This window comes from Vipera ursinii (genome assembly GCF_947247035.1).
Source record: "Vipera ursinii genome assembly, chromosome: 2".
Lineage (NCBI taxonomy): Eukaryota > Metazoa > Chordata > Lepidosauria > Squamata > Viperidae > Vipera > Vipera ursinii.
The window spans coordinates 133,355,517-133,374,058 of NC_139513.1; the positions used below are offsets into that span (position 1 = coordinate 133,355,517).

Sequence of the window (18,542 nt, forward strand, 5' to 3'; positions counted from 1 at the left end):
TCAAAGATCCTGGAGCTCTGGAGAACTACCAAGGGTCTGGAAAAGAGCTGATGTAGTTCCCATCTTCAAAAAAGGAAACAAAATTGATCCAGGAAACTACAGACCTCAATACCTGGGAATATTCTGGAAAAGATAATCAAACAACGAATCAGCAAGCACCTAGAGGCAAACAAAATCATGCTGTGGATATAATTTACTTGGACTTCAGTAAGGCATTTGATAAAGTAGATCACAAACTACTACTTGATAAGATAGAAAAATGTGTGTTAAATAGCATCACCACCAGATGGATTCGTAGCTGGCTGACAGGCCGTACTCAGCATGTGGTCCTCAATGGAACTGCATCTACATGGAGGAAAGTGTGTAGTGGGGTGCCCCAGGGCTCTGTTCTGGGCCCAGTGCTCTTCAACATCTTCATCAACGATTTGGATGAGGGGATAGATAGGGAACTCATCAAATTTGCAGATGACACCAAGCTGGCAGGAATAGCCAACACTCCAGAAGATAGGCTTAAGATACAGGAGGATCTGGACAGACTTGAACAATGGGTGCTAACAAAATGAAATTCAATGGTGAAAAAAGTAAGGTTCTACATTTAGGCAAGAAAAACCAAATGTACAGGTATAGTATAGGTGGTACCTTGCTCAATAGTAGTAACTGTGAAACGGATCTTGGAGTCCTAGTGGACAATCACTTAAATATGAGCCAGCAGTGTGCTGCAGCTGCCAAAAAAGCCAACACAGTGCTAGGCTGCATTAACAGAGGGATAGAATCAAGATCACGTGAAGTATTAATACCACTTTACAATGCCTTGGTAAGGCCACACTTGGAATACTGCATCCAGTTTTGGTCACCACGATGTAAAAAAGATGTTCAAACTCTGGAAAGAGTACAGAGAAGAGCAACAAAGATGATTGGGGGACTAGAGGCTAAAACATATAAGGAACGGTTGCTGGAATTGGGTATGTGTAGTTTAACGAAGAGAAGGGTGAGGGGTGACATGATAGCAGTGTTCCAATATCTCAGGGGCTGCCACAAAGAAGAGGGAGGCAAGCTATTCTCCAAAGTGCCTGAAGGCAGGACCAGAAGCAAAGGATGGAAATTAATCAAGGAGAGAAGCAACCTAGAACTAAGGAGAAACTTCCTGACAGAACAATTAACCAGTGGAACAACTTGCCTCCAGAAGCTGTGAATGCTCCAACACTGGAAGTTTTTAAGAAGAGACTGGACAGCGATTTGTCTGAATTGGTATAGGGTTTCCTGCCTGAGCTGGGGGTTGCACTAGATGACCTCCAAGGTCCCTTCCAACTTTACTATTATGATTATGAAAAGAAATTTGAGACTGTCTCAAGCTGCCTAAGTCTTATTTATTTGTTTATCAGATTTAGAAATCTGTCCATCCATCCATCCATCAAATTTAGAAACTGCCCATCTCCTTCACAGAGGGACTCTGGGCAATGTACAAGTAAAATATAAAAACATAAAAACTGTATATAAAATTATATAAAGGGCAAAGAAAGTTAAAATTCAGAATTAAAAGGTGGGGAAGAGAGCTTTCTGGGTGGTGACCAGCCCCATGGCTGCATGCTCTTCTGTGAGGCCCAGGCAAGATAGCAAAACCAGGTCTTTAGACATTTCCAAAAGGCCAGGAAAATGAGATGTTTGTTTCATTGTTTGTTTATCCATCCAATTCTTGATAAGTCTTCCACCTGTTTCCCTCCAAGCTGCTTGTATATTATAGTAACCTGTCATTTGGAGCATTCTTAAACTCCCTTTTTTCTGCTTGTGATGATCTGGCAGGTCTGGTGGTAGATCATGCTTGGATTGATGCATTAGGTGTCCTGATCAAGTTCCAAGTCTATGCTTTAATTGTGTTTTTATTCTGCAAAAAGCAGGCTGAAAAAGCCAATTCTTGAGGGCATTCTATGAAGCTTCTGTGCCATTATTAGTCAGTCTGCTTGGCAGTTACTGACTCACTAACCAAATTGCTGACAAAAAACCCCCCACTAGATCCCATAGCATCCTTTGCAAGCTGTATGGCATTAATCAGCACAGACAGTAGAAATATCTCCCACATTTCAGTATTTACAAGTTGGGGCAGTATTCTTGCTGGCAGCTAACGTTTCACTTGAGCCATCCATCAAATGTCTTAATGAATTGCTTAAGTTCTGGGGAAAACAAAGCAGCAGCAGCCAAACACGCAAGGGTTGTGGAGAATTGTAATAAACTCTCCCTGTGTAATTAAAGCTATTACAGGATAAGTAAGTGAGAGCTTGCTTAGATCCAGGTAACTGTTGTTAAATACTAGTAGCAGCTACTGATAAAGGAGAATATTTGTGGCTGAGGGTTGAAACGAGAGGACCTTGGTGCTCTCTGAGCTCCATTGTGTTCTTGCAGACATTTCATCACCCAGTGCTAGCACTGATGGGGTTACCTAATTTGGGTAATGAAAAGTGTAATGTATTGGCCACAACTGTTTTAATTACTTGCTTAATGTCTGACCTAGGTTGCTGTATTGCTTAGGTTGCTGTTACCGAAAACCAGATTGGCTGTCTCCAAGCTGATAATTAGGCTTGAGGTGGGAAACTGTTACTTTAAACGTATTGGTTGCCACCTAGAGGCCAACAATATAAATAGCTGTGCAGCAGCCATTAGGGCTGCTTCTGTTCTGAGTTAATAAACTTGTTTGCTGTTTCAACACTTTGTCTTGCTTAATGCCTAAAGAACCAAAGATATAACAAAAAGTCTATAAGAAAACAAGCAAGAGAGCACCAAGGTCCTCTCATTAGTAGCAGCTTCCAGTGTTAACACTCTTATGGCATACGACATGAAACTCTCTTTGTTTGAGCTATGAATATTGTATCATACTATTGCTTTCTTTGGGTAATTTGTATAATTCCAGACCTTTTAGATAATTTACTTAATTTGTGATTCTGATGCAAAAGAGGACAAAATGGTCCAGCATGAAGAGAAGTGTTACGTTTCAGAGAATATAATTTTATTTATTCTATTTATTTATTACATTTTTATGCTGCCTATCCCCCCCTCCCCATAAGGTGACTATAATAGGTTAGAATAGCTGCTCTTGATGAAATGTCTCCATCTGTGCTATTATTAAAGATCAAAATGTTTTAATTCTCAGTCCAGTCAAGTTACATTCCTGGAAATCCTTGTTACAGAAGAAATTGTCTTATGATGAATCAGAGCAGTGGTGTCACCAGCTTAGCTTTTCCCAGTGTATTCTGCAAATGTATGGGGACTATAATTCTTAGAATATTAAAAATGTCTGAAATTTCTGAGTTGCATTCTTAGAGTATTATACCAATAAAATGGTGTTCAAACGGGGAGAAAGTTAAGTTCAATTTGGCTCATTGGTCTTCTCCAGCCTGGTACTTCAGTGCTCATCATTCTTGTGATGAGAACAACTCTAAGATTTTCCCCTTCCCTGGGATTAAAACATGGCTCATTTGCCTATAGTACATGAGCTTCTTCACTAACCTACCATGGAAACCTCATATTGGGAAACATTTAACTAAGTTACTACTGCAATACCCCATCCTTGCTTGCAGAAATGTGTCAACATCCAACTTTAGAAAGTGAAGCGCCCACATTGAACCCACAAGTCCTCCATTCTGATCAAGATACAAAAGATACTATATTTTCAGCCTTCTGTATAGTTAAGCATTTGGCTTCACCCTACCCTATTTTTGTTTTCATTAAGACTACTTATTTGCTCTGAAGTTTCCTGAAACTCAAAATTACTTACATATATATCAAGAGAAAATAGTTGCCATTTTCTAGTTGGCTAGGAATCTGACAGAAGCCCAATCAAGGAAGTTAAATGAGCACAGTCTTCTCCATCCTGTTAGAGAACTTTCATGCCCAATTTGCAAGTTCTTTCTTTGAATACTTGCAGAAAAATTAATCCAGCCCAAACTTAACTAATACAACAGCCTTGGCCATCCTATTCTTTATTCTCAGCTGGCAGTCAATATTCTGAATATGGTCATGTTCTATAGATTTTTTCTGTGGAGCACAGTCAACCTTCAAAGGACGTTGTGAGAACAACATGGAAAGTAAACTTTCTCCATATAGGAAGTTGCTATGGATTATACCATCACAATGGCAGATTAGCAAATATATTATGCTAAAGTTTACAAAATCTAACAGATAGACCAGATTCAGTTTAACAAAAAGGAGATTTGCATTGGTCTAAGCAATACATTTTGCCCTTTGCAGAATTCTGGATTTCCGTCGTGTCCCTCCAGCAGCTGGGAGAATGATTAACATTACAAAAGAAATTTTAGAAATGACAAAGAATGAAATCTTACAAAGTGTCTTTTTTATTTCCCCAGGTAAGTTTCTTTTATAGATTTATATTCAGTCTTTCTACCGGTGAGTACTCAAGGTGGCTAGCAACATTTTTTTTAAAAAATAAGACCATTATAAACAGTTGAAAACATGAAATAAATTAAATTAAGAACTATAATCAGTTTACATTAAAATTCCTGGTGAAAGAGATAGATAGATAGATGATAGATAGATAGATAGATAGATAGATAGATAGATAGATAGATAGATAGATAACCTTAGATAGATAGATAGATAGATAGATAGATAGATAGATAGATAGATAGATAGATAGATAGATAATAGATAGATAGATAACCTTTACTGTCTTTTTTTTTACTGTGGGCACAATAGCACACATTAAAAATGAAATTTATTTGCTTGCTCTCAAAGTGTACACATACATAACACATATTTAAACATACTATATACAACATATTTAGAGACCTACACCCTTACATATAAGTACCATATGAATATTAATCACTGTTCATCTTGAACACATAACGGAAGGAGGAAGCTTTAGAGTTCACAAGGTTAATACTGTATGGAACAAAACTGTGATTGAATCTGGATGTTTTGCTTCGGATACCACGGAGCCTCCTCCCAGAAAGTAACAAAGAAAACAGGTCGTGAGGAGGATGTGTAGTGTCCCAGACAATCTTACGGACCCTGCTCAAGTAATGCTTCTGTGCTATGTCCTGGATGGAAGGGAGGGAACTGCCAATAATCTTTTCAGCCATCCTCACCACTCTGCAGCACCTTCTTGTCTGAAGCAGTGATGCTTCCAAACCAGACTATGATGCTGTAGCATCTTCACAGGTTTTCTGAAGTATAAAGATATACATGGAGCCATATGGTATAGTAGTAAGTATGAGAGGGACCTAGGTTTCCTACTTAACTATGAGCCAGCAGCATGCTGTAGCAGCCAAAAAAGCCAATGTAGTCCTAGGCTGCATCAAAAGAGAGAAGTGATCAAGATCACATAAAGTGATAGTACCACTTTATACTACACTAATGAAGCCACCCTTGGAATACTGTGCCCAGTTCTGGTTACCACAATATTAAAAAGATGTTGGGACCCTAGAAAGAGTGTGGAGAAGAAGAACAAAGATGATGAGGACTCTGGAAGCTAAACCGGTGGACTGTTAAGGAAACTAGGTATATCTAGCCTAAAGAAGAGAAGGATTAGGGATGACATGATAACTGTCTTCCAGTACTTGAGGTATAGTCACAAAAAAGGGATTGACTTATTCTCCCAAAACACCTGAAGGTGGAAGCTCATTAAAGAGAGATCCAACCTCGAAATAAGGAGAAATTTCCTGACAGTAAGAACAATTAATCAGTGGAATGACTTGGCTCCTGAAATTGTGGGTGCTCCATAAATAGAGGTTTTCAAGAAGAGACTGGACAACCATTTGTCTGGAATGCTATAAGGTCTCCTGCTTGAGTAAAGGGTTGGACTAGAAACCTCCACAGTCCCTCCCAACCCTATAATTCTAAGATACATTTCATATTATGGAAATTGTACAGAAGAAGGCCTGCTGCAATATTCTAGGAAGATGAAGCTGGGACAGTGGGGGTATCTTCCAAAGTTTCCTTAAATAGTCATGCCACAAGCTATTTATGACTTGAAAGCACAATGGCAGCATCTTAAATTGAGATGTTCAAATTATATCACCTTTCTACTTCCTCGAATAAGAAACACATTTCTGTACCCCACCTCAGCATGAATAAAACCAATTATTCTATTGGAGATGGACAAGAATAAATGTTTCAACTGCTAAAGAGGTATCACTTTCAATACTCTCATGACTGAGAGCTACCTTTTTCCAGCACTACTGGTGAATCGGTCTTCTTTAGCTTTTCTCTTGCCACACAACAATCTAAGAATTTAAAATAATAGATACAAATACTCAGCTTCACTGTAGTAGCATGCAAATTTTGACAGCCATTCTAAAAGTTGTGGACAAGCTAGTACAGGCCAAGCCAGAGGTCACCAGCTGTTATGATTCTGAGATGTTTTGACAGATGGCTATACCCATAAGATTCTTGCAAAATTTACTCCAGGCTTTGCTTTCCACTTTGTATGACCAGGATTGCTCTAGGTTTAACCAGGCAAAATGGGAGCAACTTTGTCAGTATTCCCGCTTTACTAGAATAAACCTGATCATCTTAAATTTAGTTGGAAAAGCTGAATTAACTAGCCAAATGAGCAAATGCAACAAAATTGAGATATTCTTCTCCAGGTGTAAGTATCCACAGATACCCCGCATGTTTATATAAAACCTGTGTACCCAGAAAATTTGTCACATTGGAAAGACTCTCGTATTTAGCTATCAGGGAGAGCAAGTGTTAGTTCTATCCTACTTCCCTAGCAGCTAAATCTCTGAACACCGTTTAGACATCATAATTGTACTAAGCAGTAATAAATAGCCCTCCCATCACACAAGGTGACTCACAAAAAACAAATATTCAAAATAATTAAAAACAAAAGCATTAAACATGCAATTAAAATAGTTAAAAACTGAAATAAAAAATACTTATAAACCTTAAGACACAATGCAACTATTTCACAGACATTACAGCCCTATGACAAAACCAAGTTTTAAGGGCCTTATTATTACTACATAATGCAACTTTGAAGGGCCATCTTTTCCCAATCATATCTACCCAACCCACCAAGACAGAGAGGCGGGGACTGTTATGATTCCACTCTCTTAAGGAGGTCAGTCTACTGCAAGGGCCTTCTCTGTGGTGGCTCCCTCTCTGTGGAACATCATCCCTGCAGAGATAAGATGGGCCCTCACTTTGACAATGGTCAAAAAGCCCTGAAGACATGGTACTGCCAACAGACCTGCCAACAGAGTGATAAAGAGTTCCATCAAGTCACTGGTTTGATTGTTGTTACCAGATGAGTGGAGGTTTACTGGTTTTTGTACTGGTGTTTTGTAATCTGCCTGGGGTCGCCATAAATTAGGCAGCCATATAAATTTTATTAATAAATAAATAAATAAATAAATAAACTTATGGGCATGAGGTGTCAATATGCAATCACACCATTTGCATAATGTCTTCACAATAAGCATGTCTTCATTCTAATGTCCTTGTGGCTTGTTATGGACAACCTCTGTCCCTGCGTCAGTCTTGAGTCTCATACAGCTTCCTCTCTTTATAGCCAGCAATGTCTGTTTCTTTGCGAAGTGCCCTTACATGTGCAAAACAGAATACGCCGTCTGTGGGAACCCTCACCTGTTGGAAGGTTCCCTCTCGGTTTTCCTGCCTTCTCTCAACCTGGCACCACGAATCTCCATCCCTAATCCGTGGATCCGATCTTATACCTTTGCAGGAAAAGAGGAGTAAGTGGGTAAATGGACCTCTCTTTTTGCTTACTGCTCAGACCAAGGCTATGCTTTCAAAAACATGCTATGCTACGTTTATTGAGCAGGGCAGCTTCAGAAAGGCCCTTGGTCCTTCTGCTTGTGCAGAAGAGAAACAAGGATGTAATCCTAGACAGAGTTACTGGAGGGTAAGTCTCACTTAATTCCCTGGGCTTAGCTCGCACCTCCATTTTGCATTCCTAATCTGGCCCATCCAGAAGCAACCAAATGCATTTGGACCAAAAGTCCTAACCACCATAGCCAAGCTAGTAATAAATGCTGTTTCTATTTTCTGTCATAAAATAACAGCTTCCAGGAAGTCCAACAAGAGCTGATATATGAAGAGGTGTGTGGGTATGCCTGTAGGAAGAGTAAAAAATTTTTTTTCTTTAAAAAATTAATTGTCTTACTAACCCAGTCTGCATAAATGTTGCTTCTGAAGCTCTTCGGGTGGTTTGAGGCCTTTGAGTTGCTGCAGTGGGATAAGACACACACACAAAAAACCATCTCTCATGTGCATTATCTTAAGTTCATTGAGGAAAATCAAGATATAAACGTGAAAAATCAAAAACATTAAATGTAGGCTTACGGTACCTTAAAATATAAATACAACTGTGGAGGGCCCATTATTATCATGATTGTGTTAAGGAGAGGGAAAATGAATGAAACTTCTTTTCCCAACAGTGTTGAGAGTGCTCAAGTTTCTCTACAGATGTTCTTTAGATGTTTTAGAAACCTTGACAGTTTTGAAGATCCTTGCCTATTACCTGCATTCACTTTTTGCCCTGGACTCAGGGGTTCACATGGCAGGCTAGACCCCAAACCTTTAGTTTTATTTTAGGGTCCAGTGTTGCACCACTCCCTTTTCCCTCTGTTTTCAAGAAAGACAGAGAATGGGGAGAATGCTGATGCCAGCAGCAACTCTTTTCTCTTTGATTTTTCACCCAGGTGGGAAGTAAATCCTCTCTACTGCAATACAATGAAGGAGATTTATCCTTACAGCAGTGGCAGCCGGCTACTCAATATCATTGACATGGCCATATTTGACTTCTTAATAGGTAAGTAAGAAGAGGGAGGGATTGTGATCCTCATGGATCTGTCCAAGAGTGGAAATTTTTCATGTGTCATGAAATACAGCTGGCTTAGAACATGCTGATAAATTCAAAACTTTCCAGGCTTTCTGAGCTGAATTCTCTGATTTCAATGTGGAGAGCGGAAGAGGTTAGCTAAAATCCTTATCCTATATATCCAAGATCACTGCCACTGTGACTGCAGTCATGAAATCAAAAGATGCTTGGTCTTTGGCAAACTATGACTATGACTACGGCAAGCACATTAAAAAGCAGAGACATCACCTTGCCAACAAAGTTCCATATAGTCAAAGCCATAGTTTTCCCAGTAGCAATATATATGGCTGCGAGAATTGGACCATAAGGAAGGCTAAGTGCCGAAAAATTGATGCTTTCAAATTGTAGTGTTGGAGAAGGCTCTTGAGAGTCCCTTGGACTGCAAGGAGATCCAGTCAGTCAATCCTAAAGAAAATCAACCCTAGTTGTTCTCTGGAAGGACAGATGTTGAAGCTCAAACACTTTGGCCACCTAACAAGAAGCGAGGACCTATTGGAAAAAGTCCTGATGTTGGGAAAGATTGAAGGCAAAGGAGAAGGGGACAGCAGAGGATGAGATGGTTGAATGATGCAATGAACATGAATTTGGACAAACTCCAGGAGACAGTGGAGGACAGAGAAGCCTGGTGTGCTGTGGTCCATGGGGTCACAAAGAGTCGGACACGACTTAGTGACTGAACAATAACAACAAAGAATGTATCAATAATCCAGCAGAAAGCAATACTTTTTTTTAGGTGTGTGTGGGGGGGTGTTAATGTTTTCTCCAAGAGCAAAAGTGGGTTCATTGCACAATTAGTTCTATTTTATCCTCACAACATTCTCACTGAAAAACAATGACTGCCCCCAGATCATCCAGGAAGCTTCTTGGCTTAGTCCATCATTTTAGCATTCAAACTCTCCATTTGTACTTGGCTTTTTGTTTTTGTTTTTTATCTGCAATGGCCAAACTACATCGGATAGAAACATAGCAAAAGCAAATATTAAAATTGTAGTCTTTCTCCTCAGATCCTAGCCCGGGTGTACTGATTCTTATGCTTTCTCTGTGCTTTGAATATTATATAGTCATACAAAAGGAAAAAAAGCTACACATCCACTGACTGATCCATTCCAGTTTAGATATTGGCAATTTAAAAAATGCCAGATGCATTATGGCAAGAGATTTTTGTCTACTACTAGTCCATTCCAATGGATTAACTTCACAATGATGTTGACATGCCAGATCAAGCCTTCTAAATGTTTTGCTTTCCATCGTGTATTCTTCCAGAATTTGGCAGCAGGCAGCAAACGTGTTTTATAATGTATAGCAATGTCTCCAGTCAATTGTTTGGAATTTTGAGACATTACTGTAAGCTCCCTTGGAAAATGGCTGCCATTCCTTGATGGCCTTCAGAAGGCAAATGGATAACGTTGCTTCTCATCACTGTTTTTACCTCCCAACAGGCCTTCTAGCCACACAATTTTGGGGGGAGGGTACCTTTTTCTCCCAAGACAGTTGGATACACATATACTAACAAAGCATTGAATTATTGAATATAATAGGACTTTTTTGCATTAATGCAGGACTTGGTGTATATCTCAGGAAATACTTTAATTTTTAAATCAAAAGAATGTAAAAGCAATGACCAGGGGACTGTGGGAGACCCGTGCTATATATCCCAAATTTGCACTACTTAGGAAAAGCAGTCCAGCTGTGCTCCCCTCTACTGGGCAAAAGGATATTGCACACTTTTACCAGACTTTCAAATGTCAAAGTCTTGGCCTCTTTGGGAAACCACATATCTTACCTCCGCTGAGCTTCAGCCAGAGGAAGGAATAATTAAATAGTTGAAAAGCCTGGAGTCCTATTATAGAATCCGGAGTGTACATGCCTTGAAGATTAATAGCCTTTCCTGTTAATGGTGGTTTCTAGCTGGATCACAGCATAGCAGTAAAGCCTAATTGACCACAACGTGCAACATTAACAGAACTACAGAACAAATGAGGCTGCAATTTTGTGTATACACACTGATCTGGCTGTAAATCTAAAGTAACTCAAGAGGTTTTCCTCTGAACAGGCAATTGTGAAATTATACTGACGGTCATGCTAGTTTCTGGGAGAAAATAGTGACATTTCATGCATTAATACGTGTGTATAACCAGGAACTCAAATTGAGTCCATTTTTTAAACCCCATCCAAAGAATTCACTTGGGCCCAGCTGCAAGCTGAGCTAAGAAGACCCCACAGGCCATAAGGAAAGCATAATAAAGTCAACGAATCCATGTTAAGGAAACCAGTTCTGCGTCTGCATCCTGAATTGTCAGCCTACATGACCCAAAAGCTCTCTGTAAGCTGCTTAAGTTGCTGGTCCTCCCATATTAAAAGGGTTTGATATCTCTCATCAGCAGTTCTTAATCTACGGATCCAGGCTGATTTCTGTATTTAAATATTGGAAGTGGGTCTGCATGCGTATGTTTTCCATGCTCTTCTTTTTTGTCTTCTGAAAGGTAACATGGACCGCCATCATTACGAGATGTTTACAAAGTTTGGAGATGAGGGTTTTTTGCTTCATTTGGATAACGCCAGAGGGTAAGGCAACTACTACCCATTATCAGCATTCTCCCCACCTAAGCACTGGCCTTGACAATTTCCAGATAGAACTGGACTTCAGTTACATAGATTGCAAAAATATAATCAGACATAACATTGGTTTATTTGTTTATGGGACTTAGACAATACTGCATGATAAAATCCCAAGTTAAACTAAAACTCCTACCTGCTTAGGAGTTGATAGCCCTGTTTCCTTCCCACTTTTTTCCTCCACACTTTCTTTGAAGGGAGGAGACCTAGAAACTGCCTTAAACTGACCTACTTCAGGACAAGCAGTAATTGGCCAGGTTCATCTGCAGCAGAAATAAATTAGCTACATTCAAGCTGCTCATAGTGCAATCGATGTTCCTTTGTACTATGCCAGAATGTTTGATCCTCTTGTCCTGGAATGTTGATAATGACCAGGCCTGCATCTCCAGGGAATTTGGCAGAAGCTTCTCCGGATGTCCCTGAAGTAGCCAGGAACTGATTTGTAGCCAGCTGCATATCAAGCCTGTAGGTTGCCTTTTGGCCTTCCTGAAATTGATACCTTCTACATGTGTGGAAGGGCAGCTCCATTGAACTTGTTTACTGGCTAGTATTTAATTCAGTTATTGGGTTTGGAAGGGTGAATTTACAACTCTGAATTTGACAAAAATACAGTTGGGTCTGTATGATCGTTAAATAAATCAATCCTTGAGGGGGAGGGTGGTTCTGCTTGCCTTGAAGGAGGTCCTGGTGTCCCTGTTCTTCAAGAGGCATTGCTGACGTGGAAAATTTTCATAGTCTCCAAGCTCCCTGATTTGGAGGATATTGTTGAGAAGATGGTCAGGTTGTACCTTTAGAGGGTTGAAGGAGGAAATGAATTCTCTGGACTTCTTCAACTGAATTTCAGGGCAGGATGCAATACAGATATTGCATTAATTGTCTTTGATGATGATCTCTGGCAGAACCAGGATAGTGGTGCTGCTGGTCCTTGTTTTCCTCAATCTCTCAATGACTTTCAATATCATTGATTAAAGTATCCTTCTAGACTGACAGGGCTAAGAGTGAAAGGTTCAGTATTGTGTTAGTTCTTCTTTCTCCAGGGCCAGTTTCAGTCAGCTTTGATTTGGGGGGGGGAGGCCAAGCTTAAATTTCCTGAACTGTAGGGCTCAAAGTTGTTGACTCTCATGTCTACAATAAGTCACTCATTGACACAGTTTGGTGATATTTAGTAGATACTCACCCTAGCCATGTGATGCTGTCAAGATCATATCACACTGCCTGATGACTATTAGAGTCCGAATGGGAAGCCTCAGGCTCCATCCATTCAGAGACCTCATGGGTATAGAAACCTCCTGATACCAAGATGCAAAGTACCTAGACTATATCTCCTGTTCATCCTGGGTTTGGGATGTACAACTATCATTTCAGTATTAATGATACCTGAACCCATGCAAGCAGATGGCCCCTCTCAACAGCGTCATGTAGATGCTGAACAGTGTAGATGTTGAACAGTGCTGAATTATGGCTCCTGCTGGAGGACCTCTGGACTTCAGATATTACTAATAGCCCTAGCTAGTGTGCCAAATATGAGATAAGGCAAGTTATATTCCGTCTTTCCATGGATCTCATACATGTGCTCTAGTCTTTCTAAGCAGGATAGAACTAAATGAGATACATGCTGACTTGATATTACCTGAGCTTTTCAGCTATGAATGGAAATCAATGCACCTGACATGAGCATTCCAATAATCTGCAGTCTGTATTGGCTTTAAGCTGCTTAGGTCTTTCTGGGGAACCTGAGAAATTGTTCATTTTAACCCAGAGCACTAAGAAATTCTGAGCATATATAGTCAAGTACTATTCACAAGATCTTGGAAAGAAGCCAAGGAAGTGGTGTGTGTGTGTGTGTGTGTGTGTGTGAGAGAGAGAGAGAGAGAGAGAGAGAGAGAGAGAGAGAGAGAGAGAGAGAGAGAGAGAGAGAGAGAGAGAGAGAGAGAGAGAGAGAGAGAGAGAGAGAGAGAACACCTTGTCAGAAGAAGAATTCAGGAATGGTAGTCAATCAGTGCTGCAATAGGGACTTGATCCAATTCAAAGGATGTAGTTTGCAACTGATTTTAAACCAGTTCATATGAATACAGTCGCGTATTTCCTATCAGTTATGTAATTTCTTAGTTGCAGGATTTCAGAGCAGAAATATCACATATGAATATCAGTGCAGCGTAGGAAATTCTCTCTTTTAGAGCAGGACAGGCAATGGCTGGTTCTGTAGTTGTTGCAAGATTGCCGCTCTCAACATCCGCAGTTCCTGGGGTTGGGATTGATGGAAGTCTGGGTTGACCAGCAAGTCACCTCTCTCGTTGTAGGACATTTGGGCTTATGAAACTAGAGGCCGCATGACTAGCGGCACGAGGTTGTGCAGCAAACTAGCAAATCCAATTCCCACCCCCCCACACCCCCCCAGGATAGATTGTCAAGTGACTTGCTAATGGGGGTTAGCAATATTGGAGCTCACTGGAGCTATGATTTCAAAAATGTGGCACATCTATCCTTGGCCTCGGGAACAATAAGGCCAGAGTTATAGTAGAGGCTGACTGGGAAGTCACGAGGCAAGAGATAAGGCTTGCTTCATCCAATAAACACACCCTTCGGTTATGCTTCATACCGTTTTCTTGGCGATGTTAAAGAAGTGGTTTCTCACACCCTTTTTCAGAATATTTTCTTTCGTTCCAACTTGGGCCAACAACCCTGCAATTCCTAAATGGTCCCAGACCAAAATATGAATCAGACTTGTCTCTGCTTAGCTTCCAAGCTCAGCCAACATTGGCTAGATGCTGCCATCTGTTGATTCTGTCAAGCTTCTTTCAGCTCCCTAGGCCTGGATTTTGGATACAAATTCAGTCAGTATCAAGTCGAGCCTTTGTCTCCCATTGACCACTCTGAAAGACATTCTTTTCCAGCATCCTGGATTGTTTACTGTGCCCTTAACACTGGCATTTACTTTTTTTGTTCTTGCAGATTTGGGAAACATTCCCATGATGAGATCTCCATCTTGGCTCCACTTAAGCAGTGTTGCATGTAAGTACTTGCCTTTCCACATCAGTTTAGTTACATAGAAAGGCTACATGTTGTGGCCTGGGCAGCTACCAAGCAAGTAATCACATGTTTTGCCTAACGATGCTAAATAAAGCAAGCCAAGTTCAAGAAGTCCAACTTGTTAGTACATGAAGCAATCACCAAAAGATTTTCCCAACTCCTCTTTATCTCCCAGATTCACCATCTGGAAAGTGAAGAGTTCTAAAGAACCAGGGAAAAAAAGGTTTCACACCTTGGGCAATGCTGCATTTGTTCAACTGTCTCTGTGTGTGTGTGTGTGTGTGTGTGTGTGTGTGTGTGTGTGTGTGTTTGGGTTGATTTCTAAACATCTAGCACCTTTAACAAAATTATTTTGCAGTTGTTTTAGCTGCCCAGAGTCATTTGCTATGAGATGGGTGGCAAATTAAATAAATAAATAAATAAATATTTTTTAAAATTATCTCCAACTCAGACTACAATGAACTCCAAGCTGCATGCAATCACCAAGATTTCATTGCCTTACTGGATATACACCCCTTCCTTTTCAGACCTGCTATTCATCAAAGCACAAGGAAATTGAGGCATTCATTTTGATCCCTGTCAAGAACATTAAGACTTTATCGGCTTCTAAAAGGAACCAAAACTTCATCCATTTCTTTTGTGTCCCCCTGCAGTCATTTTGAGGTGTAGGATTTACTCATAAATTGTAGTGCCTGTGTCATCTCCAGGTTATTCTTTTATTAATTCATATAAATCAACAGCTAGTCCTTCAAGAAGTTGGACAAAGAGTTATTCATCCTCTGGGTTTCTTCCTCCAGCACAACTAACAAATTTCCACTATGTCCCCTCTAAATTTCTATAGAAGCCAGTGCCAAAAGCATAATCTGAAGCCATAGAGATATATAGAGCCTCCAGGTCTGGTTTCAAGAATGGTTCATTACTCACACCTTGCAAATCCATCTGGTTTATAATTATAGGGCTGCCACTAAATCTTTTAAATGCCCTTCAAGTCTATATGCTCTAAATGGGCTTTTCTCCCCCTCTTACCCTGAAATGATCACCTTTAGTTTGCCAAAAACTTTTCCTAAAAGGATGATAGGGTGATTACATTGAATCATTCAGAAACATTAAAACTGCTAATGGTTATTGTCATTATAGCCGATATTTTCCGCTTAAAAACTGTGGTGTAAGTATTGTGGGATTCCCTTGCTGTGTGACAGGTAATAGGTAAGGAGAATCATTTTGCTTCAATTTACTCAAACATCTGTTCTGGATATATTGTGTTAACTTTACTACTGCTACATATTCCTCAAGTTTGAGCTCCCAAACTGATATTGTTGTCCTTAAATCTAACAGCATTATCTCAGTAGATTCTTTTATTTATTTGTTTGCTTGTTTGTTCTGGAAAGACTTCTAGAGTAGGAGTTCTTTTGGTGTGGGTTTTTTATTTTTTTAACCCTGAGGATTCAGATCAAGCTTTCTTTTAAAGAATTTTGTAAATAATTATGTGTATTTCCTTCCTTTTAATTTTTTTACATGACCACCAGATATGATAAGATATTCATTCTGTGCCATAATTCCAGCATTTATTATTCATCTATTTTTGCAATTATGGATAGGTCACATGCAATGGGAGGGAATGCACTAATTTTTAATAATTATTTTTTAGTATTTATACTTATCTTTTATGATTACTTTTTTAGAAGATCATGTGCAATTATTTCAGGTAATGACAAATGGTGATATTAATATAATATAAATAACATAACTCAATGGATGTTTAGAGATTTTAAAATTGTAAATTCTATTTACTTACTAATATTGTTCCTTTCGTCCTCTGGGTCCTTTCTCATTTTCTTTTTTTCCATTGTGTCATTTATTTTGTTTTTCAAATATGTTAAAATGGGAAAATATGAAAAAGGCCGATAGGGATGGGCCAAGTGGCATCAAACAGAGAACAAACCTTTTATTATACCAGAATAAAAACCAAGAAAAGTAACCAATAACTCCTTACACCCATAATCTAGACCACGAGTGTCAAACCCAATCACGTCATGTGACCTATCATGACTTTATTTATTTATTTATTTATTATTTAAACTTGTATACTGCCCTATTCCCGTAGGACTCAGGGTGGTTTACAGGGAAAAATTAAAAATACATACATACAAAGTTAAAATTGATTAAAACTAAAATTAAATTAAGTCCCTGAATTTAAACTAAAACCCATTAATAAATAATTAAAACCCCTCAGTCTGGGCCAGACAGCTCAAAAAGCCAAGTTTTCAAATCCCTGCGAAATGAGCGAAGGTCGGGGGCAGTCCTAAGCTCTGTGGGAAGATGGTTCCAAAGGGCCGGCGCGCCCACAGAGAACGCCCTTCCCCTGGGGATAACCCTCCGGCATTCCTTGACCGGCGGTACCCTAAGAAGGCCCTCCCTGTGGGAGCGCACGGGACGATGGGAAGTTGATGCCGGCAGCAGGTGGTCCCTTAGATCAGACATGTCAAACACAAGGCCCGGGGGCCGGATCCGGCCCGCGAAGTGGTTTCATGCGGCCCGCAAAGCTATCCTGGAAACAGGGAGGGAACGGCCCCCACTGCCTTGGCCCTGGCTCAGAGACCCTCCTTCTGCCAGAGACCCTCAGATCTGTCCCACTCCTGCCCAGGCCCCCATAGGCACCCTTGATGCCAACGATGTAGAGCTGGCCACGCCCACCCAGTAGGCCATACGCACTCTAGCCATGCCCACCCAGTAGGCCACGCCCACCCTGGCCATACCCACCTGGCCCCCTGAGGACAACCGCAATGCTGATGTGGCCCTCAATGAAATTGAGTTTGACACCCCTGCCTTAGATAATCTGGACCCAAGCCATTGAGAGCTTTATAGGTCATTACCAACACCTTGAATCTCACCCGGAGGGCAACCAGAAGCCAATGCAGCTCACGGAGGTTTTACACGGGAGTATCGGGAAACTCCCATAACAACTCGCGCAGCTGCATTCTGCACCAGTTGAAGCCTCCGAGTGGTCCTCAAGGGCAGCCCCATGTTTTTACCTTTGTGGAGCCAGGGTAGGCATGGCCTATGTGTGAGGCATTCCGGCCCACGGGCTGCAAGTTTGACACCCCTGATCTAGATAGAGGACTGAGCTTCTTTAGATTTGGAGCTTAGATTTGGAGCAAGCACAGATTAGAAGCTTGCAATAGTTTTTCACTGTATGTCAAGTGCTCTGTTCAGCTATAAACTGGACACATCAAGGTTTCAAATATGAATAAGAATGCTTAGATCTTGAGGTTCTCTTTTTCATAAACAGGCTTACTCAAATCTATCTTTCCTTTCCTCTAGAATAAAGAAGACCACCTTGTTACGGCTGCAGCTTTTAGCCAAGTCAGACTACAAACTCAGTGATATCATGAGGGAGTCCCTCCTTCAAGACCGTCTCGCCCCCGTGTTGACCGAAGCCCACCTTTTGGCATTGGACAGGAGGTTACAGATTATCCTGAAAACTGTGGAGAAATGCATAGAGGCCTTTGGGGAAAACATTGTTGTAGCTGATACAAAGCCTTTGGAATCCATGGCTTTTGACAGAATGACACAGCCAAGCTAGAATCAAGGGGGGAAAAAGAAGAACCTGAACTTGAAATGATCGATTGTGCTTCCTTAATCTGGACATTAAGACTTGGGAGGAAGGCAGTCTCAGCTGTATCAGGAAACCACTGGGTGGTTGAAACCTGTAGCTTTGGCCTCAGATTTATAGATGGGAATCACATAGACACCACCTACAATCTTCTTGCCTTCTCCAAGAGATTGAAGATACACAATCTCCTTTAACTACAATCCTGTCCTTCTCAGGATTTGGCTGGGCTCATCATGGCTGGATTTGATTGGCGGATTGAATAAAGAAGGGGAAAGACACTGAAAAACATTTCTGGAATGCATCCCCACTGAGATTTAGGCCAATATTAACATGGTGGACACGTACCTCCTCAGGGATGTTTAGTTTATGGAGATCTGCAGTAGAAAGTCTAGCAGCCCTTGGCAAAAGCAAGCCATGAAAATGTGC

At 40.5% G+C, this 18,542-nt stretch overlaps 1 protein-coding gene across 1 annotated transcript in view; it reads left to right on the top strand.

The window, feature by feature from the left end:
- FAM20A (FAM20A golgi associated secretory pathway pseudokinase) overlaps positions 1-18,441 on the top strand; it is a 52,676-nt gene extending 34,235 nt beyond the window's left edge. The window contains exons 6-11 of the mRNA XM_083353180.1: positions 4,240-4,355; positions 7,529-7,709; positions 8,679-8,788; positions 11,341-11,422; positions 14,426-14,485; positions 17,825-18,441. Of these exons, the coding sequence (XP_083209306.1) occupies positions 4,240-4,355; positions 7,529-7,709; positions 8,679-8,788; positions 11,341-11,422; positions 14,426-14,485; positions 17,825-18,086 (811 nt within the window). The 3' untranslated portion in view covers positions 18,087-18,441. The remainder of the gene's footprint in view (positions 1-4,239; positions 4,356-7,528; positions 7,710-8,678; positions 8,789-11,340; positions 11,423-14,425; positions 14,486-17,824) is intronic.
- The last annotated feature ends 101 nt before the right edge of the window (positions 18,442-18,542 follow it).